Below are 8,143 nucleotides of genomic sequence, written 5' to 3'. Positions count from 1 at the left end.
TTAAAAAAGGATTCTAAACCAACTTTGGGAAAAGTTATAGTCCTACTGAACATTCTGTAAAAGTACATCTGATGTCAAATAGGGATTATTAACTAGAGAGCCCTTTAGCTAGCTAGGTTGCACATAAAAACAATGTCAAATATCAATCAATTATGGTATCAAAGGCTTTAAAAATGTACTAGAATGTATCTTACCGGAGACAAATCGCCAGGCGTTCAACTGGGCTAATGGACTCCCGGTAGTTGGTATCCATCCGGATGATCCTGGCTCCAACCATCTGGAGCAGGTGATCGAACTGGCTTCGGTCCAGACGAAAGTAACTTCGGAATTCCTCTCCAAACAGTCGAAGCTCTTGAATGAGACGGTGGAGCTCCCCTGCCTGCTTTCGGGACTTTAACCATCTCTGGACCCACACAGACCTGCGCTTTTGGCGGGGCTGGTCCCGGCCCAACAGCGCGATCAAGACCATCTTCCTCAACGTTGGCCCCATTGTTGAAAGAGCCGACTCTGCTATCTTGACTAGTATGCATTTCGCTCCAAAGCTGCATTTTGGAGGGAAATTATATTATAGGCTCTCACAATTAATTTGTGGATGTCATCGAATAAATAATATACTTGGCAAATAAATGTATAAAAAATATAATGAAATTCTCCAGTCAAACTGTTTTTATTATGTAATCCAACATTTTTGTTTTACTGGATATGTGTGCAACAAAAATTCAACATTGACATTTTGCCACTTTCTGTCGTCTACGCATACAATTTGATGCATACGTTCGATAAATCGAACATATGCACCACACAGAACGCACTGCAACGCAATGCTGCAAGGCAAACGCAGCGTTCCATTGGAAATGAATGTACTTCTGGTGTATCGAAACGTAATAACACAGTCGGTGTGTTCGAAGCGTGAAACGTGCTATTTTCGCATACTGAGAATGCGTCATGCTGGACTGCATGGTTTCGCATTATTGACTAATTTCGGTAGCACATCCCTATTGATTATCAGCTGTTGTCAAAGCCGAAATGAGTATGACATCTGCGCATTTAAAGTATACTCGATTTTGAAACGTCACATACTATAAAATTGTATATATTTTTTTGCATACTCAAACGGCCTATTAGCAGTTGTGGAAAAAGTACCCAATAGTCATACTTGAGTAAAAGTAAAGATACCTTAATAGAAAATCACTCAAGTAAAAGTGAAAGTCACCCAGTAAAATACTACTTGAGTAAAAGTCTAAAAGTATTTGGTTTTAAATATACTTAAGTATCAAAAGTAAATGTAATTGCTAAAATATACTTAAGTATCAAAAATAAAAGTAAAAGTATAAATCATTTCAAATTTCTTATATTAAGAAAACCAGATGGCACCATTTAATATTTTTATTTACTGATAGCCAAGGGCACACTCCAACACTCAACAGACATAATTTACAAACGAAGCATTTGCATTTAGTGAGTTTGCCAGATCAGAGGTAGTACCCGGATGACCAGGGATGTTCTCTTGATAAGTGTTTGAATTGGATCATTTTCTTGTCCTGCCAAGCATTCAAAATGTAACGAGTACTTTTGGGTGTCAGGGAAAATGTATGGAGAAAAAGTTAATTATTTGCATTAGGAATGTAATACAGTAAAAGTTGTCAAAAATATAAATAGTAAAGTAAAGTACAGATACCCCCAAAAACGACTTTAGTACTTTAGATCAGTGCCTATTAGGACACAAGTATGGGTATTCTGACATGACCACTAACTACACCAAGTTTGTGACTACAAACTTCTTGGATGCATAGACCCTTTTCCAGTACACGACACACTGACGTCATGCACAAGAAAGCCATCGCCATCTGCCCATTCGACATACCCTAGATTTACGTTTTTATTACTTCTAAACAAAATAACTTTTTGGGGTTCTCATACGCTTACAATTACGTTTTTATTCTTGCTTGAACAGTCGTTAAGATTATATTTGGGTTGGGATCTTTGCAAAATAACTCATTTTGGATGCAGCAGTTGTTAGCTAGAATGCTAACGCTCGTTGATATAGGCTGTAGCAAAAGCTAGCCGAAATATCAATTTTACTGGTTGAAGTATAATGCAGTTGATTTGCGATGATGACACAAACATTATATTAAGCAGGACATTCATACGAGCCTTATAATCCAATCATAATCCATAAGTAGTGTGAAAGTCACTCATAAACTACATGTAAATAGGCTTTTTTTGTTGTTGCTGGTGTTCTATAAGAACTCCCCCTTTTTCTGCCACCAACTTGCACAGCTTGCGCACAGCGCCCTCGTGCGGCAATATTTGTAAACACAGAAAGGGGTCTATTTACAGCTTGTTTTGGTTGTGTTTCGGGCGATGTTTGTCCAATAGGAAGTGAATGGTGAATAATGTACTGTCATTTGAGACACTTTTATCGTAAGAATAGGTGTTTGTGAACACCAACATGAATAAGAATGCTAAGTTTCTCACTCATTATTCATTAATGATTTTTCTTAATCATGGTATTATCAGGATTGATTTAGAAGTGTTCAGAAACATTGTATCTACTCACTTAGAAAATTACTCAAGTCATCATTCTATTGGGCAAAACAAAAACAAAACAAACTGCAAATGCATCCAATGAGTTTGTAGTCACAATTTTGATATAGTTAATATGTGCTAGGAATTTGGGACCAAATATTAAACTTTTGACTACTTTGGTAGACTAGAAGTGAAATTTGTCCAAATGCTTGACATCTTCAAATGGGGGGAGGAACTAGATCTATAAAGTGCTTTAATTTCTAAACAGTAAAATACCCTCAAATAAAAAGGGGACATTCTGTTCTGTCACCTCATATGAAACATTATCTCAAATCCAAAATGCTGGAGAATATAGCCACATTTTAAAGGTTGGCATCCCTGTCCAAATACAGACGTAGGAGAGTGTATTCTCGCATTCATATTCCTGCCATCTTTCCACATAAGTTAATGAGTACACTGACACAAGGAAACACTTTGCTGAAACATTACGCTTTAAGGAAATATGTTTATTGAAGTAACCAGCATATCCAAGAGGATCCATCAGGAGATAAAGAACATGTCCAGAGGCATTTCTTTCCAGACCCCCTCCCCTACTCCCTTCAGCATTACTTGTAAGGGGAAAGGGGGATACCTAGTCAGTTGTACACCTGAATGCATTCAACTGAAATGTGTCTTCTGCATTTAACCCAACCCCCTTGTACAATGTTGGTCCAAAAGAAGCATTAAATATAAGGTCATTCATGCTTTGCAACTGAAATTCAAAACATGAGATGAAGCACATCAATTTCAGAGATTGTCAGTGGTTGTTAAAAACAATACTAAGAACTTTTGTAATTTGACTACACAGGCTAAATGCATTAAAATAAAAATAGGCCTACATTGGATGTAATTTAGGTCAGAAAAATTCTGACTTGAGAAATTAAATATTGGAATGTGAACAGTTCACAGTAAAAAGAAAAATAGGAATGATAGATTTATTTCATAAAAACACCATAGATATTAAAGCTCTAAATAAGAGGAAATTCTTAAAGTGAGGTATCCATAAACAGAGTAGGGTTGTTCCATGAAATGAGATGCTTTTGCATCCTTTTGATATTTTAAGTAGAAATTGTGCACCAATATTGGATTTTAAAAGCCTGTTATATTAAATGAAGTAGACCACATGGAAAATTCTATAAATCGGATTTTTTTTATATGAATAAAATTCAGCATTGACATGTCCCTTTGTGCACTGACTTCTCAGAAGATTTTAATCCGCTTCTCCCCAAAATTGTAAAACCCTAGTTATTCTGTTGCTTTGACAGTAATTTATGAATAATTTTTATTTATTTCATGAGATTAGTGAATCATTAAGGTAAAAAAAATTAAAAAGTAAAAGAAAAATAAAGAAAAGTCCTTAATTTTAAGGTCAACCCTGTTACGTGAACCGAACTTGTCTTAATATCATGAAACTATTCCTTTTTAAATATTTTTTTCAAAAATAAACTAATAGCCAAATCATAGTGTAAACGCAGGTGAGCTGGTTCTACTCTTTTTGGCCATTTTCTGGTGTTGTGGTGGAAAACTGAGTGGGTCGAGATTTAACTCGTCAACCCTGCTACCCATTGCTACAGGCTAATAATGCTTAATTTAATAAAATGTTGTGAACCTTGCATTCAATTGCCCCTCCCTGTTGCACGCAACAAGCTTCCATTCCCCCTGTCACAAGGGGATTTATGGCTGATTTAAGATGAAATCATTAACCCTGTTACGGTCAACCCTGTTACTTTATTTGGCAGTTATAGTATTTATTTTTTATTTAACCTCTTGAGATGGGAAAACATGTTTTATTAAGTTGAAAATGTGCTCATCGTTACAGAATGTTATATATATCTCCAAATTACAGTACCTAAAAAGGACTCATTTCGTGGAACAACCCAGTGGCATTTAACAATAAAATCACTCAGAAAAAAACTTTCCATGAATTAGGTGGAGAAACAGGTGGCAAATAATTCTATATTTGTCCTAAAAAGGCTGGTTCATTTAGTTTGTTTCTAAAGAGCATTAAGATGCAATGCAAAACGGACAACAAAGCAATTTGCTCTGAGCAACATGATATGAAAATACAACATAAAGAAGGAAGACATGGCTATAGTAAGTTAAAGCACAAGGATATGAACAATACAACTCCCTTTAAGGCACCGTCAGCATAAGATACTAGTCTTTCTGTATCATATGCACTTTCTCTTAAGAAACACCTTTGACCTGGTAAAAACTAAAACATGTTTGTTAAAACATTTCAATTTGCCTTAATCATTGTCATTTAAAAAACTGTCATCATCTTTTACTGAGCATTGATTTAACAGTAAAGCTTCCAGTTTCTTGAAATGAATTAAAGTGCTGCAAACTAGGCTATTTATTCACTGAAAACCTGCTTGGCCTAAAACAATACTACACTATTCTTTGTGTATTTTGAATTGAGACATAATAAATTGAAGTACAGTGTCTGTTAAAAATGTAGCATTTCAAATCTGATGTCAATACTAGGTGGCTATTTCAAAGGTCAACATTTTTCTGTCCATTCATTGGAGCTTATAAGATTGATTCAATGAAACGGATTCCTGTAGTAACTGTTGACTAACTGCATGTCTATGACTGAGGATCAAAAGGAGCAATTTGGTCCCAAAAACATTTCAACAGAGACTCTTCAAACAGTTGTTGTTCTGAAATACTTAGCTTTGCTTAAAGCTCTCTTTTGAATGATAATTTGCAGAACAATGCATAGAGGAAGTAAACTGTACATAGTTCACAACCAACGAGGAACCATTTTATCCTCTGATTGATTGACGTAAGATGCCCAATAGCACACTTATAGGCCGATTTCATCATCAAACTCATCTTCAAATGTGTAGCCCCGTCCATTGTCTTCCTCTTCCTCGGAATCAGTCTCTGAGTGACAGTTGTCAACCCTCCTCCTGTCCAATGGGGTGACACCCTCATACTCTGAGCTGTGTGAGGAGGCGGGACTGGAAGGTGAATCTGCCTTGTGATTGGTGGGCTGTACCTCTATTCCCGCGATTGACACGCTGATGACTTTGTTCCCCCTCTCTCGATCTTCCTCGGTGGGACTCACACACTCTTCCTCAACATCTAACCCCTGACCTTCCTCCTCCGACGCTTGGCAAATTATCTCCTCTCGTTTGTCGCTGAATCTCACCTTCGGCCTCTGCCCTTTGGCCTTGATCCCTCCAGTCCCCTCTATTATCCTTCCATCTCCCTCGATCCCTAAAAGCTTCTTCTCATTCAGCTCGTTCCTTATGCTGACAGACTGATCCTCCGCCGCCATTTTAAAATTCTCCACTTCCACGACAAGACTTTTGCTTGGACTGAAGACGTCTTCCTCATTAGCGCGAGTCCTAGTCCAGTCTGAGTCCAGCCCCAGTCCATCCATCACCCCCAGCACATCACCCATGATGGACGGACCCAGGTCGAAATCCATATCGAGTGTGAAAGACGACACCGACTCGGAATGCTGAAGCTCACTGTTCAGTGGGCTTCCGAAGCCATCCGTGACATCATCAGTGTGGTTAAGTGGCGTCTCGGAATCAACGGGCGCCATTGAGTCGTTTGTTGCCGTGGCACCCGGAGACCCAGGTTCAGGGCTGGGGCCGACAGTAGCCAGGAAGGAGGTGTCACCGAAAGCATCTCCGCCCCTCCCGATGTGCATGGTGTGGCGGAAGTCCCCCAGCGGAGCTGAGATCATGGTGGGGTCCAGGCGAGGTGCCTTGTGGGACGACTTGTGGAGTGGCATGACAGCTGAGAGAGGGAGAAAGAATTATGGAGAAAGGAGGCAAGAGAGAGAGAGGAGATGGGGTTCAGAGGAAGAGAAAAAGTGGTGTAGAGAAGAGAGGGTGGGAAAAAATGAAAGAGTGACAGAAATAAAGAAAGAGGCCAGAGACGGGAGAAAAGAAAACCATTTGGATGAGACAACACGTCAAGCAGAAACATGATATTCTATGCATCAGAAAACACACGGGAAGTCTAAATGAAACTAACGATCTACCTTGATGTTCTTACTTTGACGTAATCTATTTATGCGGACACTGAGCCAAGTTCAGTCAGTGTGAGACAAATACCAACTCAATAAACCTATTTAGAAAACACATAACAGAAATAAAATACCTTCACAAAAAGGTATTGTGCCAGTATATAAACCTACAGTGAACAGAGAAGTCCATTCTAGACTGTCAACATAGATAACAGAGAGAAAGTGAATATGAGGGGCCCAGAGCCAAACTGTCACTGAGGGGCCATTTCCCTTGATTAGTGTCACTATACAGGGCAGGACTTCTATGGTCTTATATACAGTGACCTGTCATGACAGGCCTACATGAAAACATCACTGTTGTGCAAGAGTGTGAGAAACCAACGAGTCGTTTGGCATTGATATTTATGCCAAGGCCATGCTGGGACTTGCAAGTGAAACATACTCATGCAACACAAGAACATACTTCTGGATTCCTTCCCTCGGGGTAGGAGACTTTAAAGCCATAGACAAACACCATCTAGGGCAATACTAAAAGCAATTACAATGATTCCCTATTGCATTGAATTGAAAACTATATTGAAAACCGGTGTTGCTGAGCTTTTAAAAACAATGAGGTAACCCACATTTAAAAAGCAGTCTGACATTACTGTCATATGTTTACTATTTACCAATAACTTTCATCAGAGGATGAAACAGTAAGCGGGTGAAAGTTAATTAGTCCCTATGTGCGTCCCCTTGTCCTTGCAAGTGACATGCCTCATCAAAACAAAATCAACAACTCCTCCTAAAACTGATCGCTTTTATGCGGCAAGGCAGGCTACATTATGTCATACTTACTGCCAGACATAGCTCGGGACCCCATTTCAACAAATAGCGAATGTCTGCTAATTGAACTCTAAAACGTATCATATAGATTGTTTAGCAGTAGTATTCTATGTAAGGCCATATTGAGTGATGTGAATGGGGAGGAAAGGGGGCAAAACTTGAGCTCCGCCGATCAAGTTTCTGAGTGGAATGTTTCCAAAGCAGAAAAAGTATGGGAAACTTACTTTGATTACGCTCGTGTTTCGCTTCCTCCCGCCTCACTATCCCTCTTTTCATCAGTCTTTTCTTCTTTATCTTCTCTTCTGGCTTCTTCTCGCTCTTTCCCAGCGTCGTTCGGCCCTTTCTAATATTTATTTTTCTAAGGGATTGGCAAGGAAGTGACGCGATATTTTATTAGGGAGTGTTTTACAGGGGGAATGACGGGGTCCAGGGTCCACATCAAGTGCACACGTAATCAAACAATCAATAACTAAATGTTTTTGATACAAGGTTTTTGTTACTGGTATGATGCATAAGGGGCTCCCGAGTGGCGCGGCGGTCTAAGGCACTGCATCTCAGTGCAAGAGGCGTCACTACAGTAACCTGGTTCTCTACAGTAACCTAGTTCGAATCCACCCAGTCACTACAAAGAGACAGGAGTCCTTCATGACTCAGTTGCCGGAGAGGAAGGAAACTGCTCAGAGATTTCAACATGAGGACAATGGGGACATTAAAACAGTTAGAGTCTAATGGCTGTGATTGGAGAAAACTGAGGATGGATCA

The 8,143-nt window shown here is 39.2% G+C and overlaps 1 protein-coding gene across 1 annotated transcript; it reads right to left on the bottom strand.

Moving 5' to 3' along the window:
• Positions 1-5,093: 5,093 nt before the first annotated feature.
• On the bottom strand, positions 5,094-7,767 carry LOC106577156 (uncharacterized). The gene is made up of 2 exons (XM_014154968.3): positions 7,606-7,767; positions 5,094-6,324 (listed from the first exon to the last, which is right to left on the bottom strand). The coding sequence occupies exons 1-2, from the start codon at positions 7,655-7,657 to the stop codon at positions 5,378-5,380; spliced, it is 999 nt and encodes a 332-aa protein (XP_014010443.3). The 5' UTR covers positions 7,658-7,767; the 3' UTR covers positions 5,094-5,377.
• Between the last annotated feature and the right edge of the window lie 376 nt (positions 7,768-8,143).

Source organism: Salmo salar, chromosome 02 (assembly GCF_965601325.2).
Source record: "Salmo salar chromosome 02, fSalSal1, whole genome shotgun sequence".
Classification (NCBI taxonomy): domain Eukaryota; kingdom Metazoa; phylum Chordata; class Actinopteri; order Salmoniformes; family Salmonidae; genus Salmo; species Salmo salar.
Note: the sequence above shows the minus strand (reverse complement) of the source record. Positions and strands in the feature narration are given on the sequence as shown.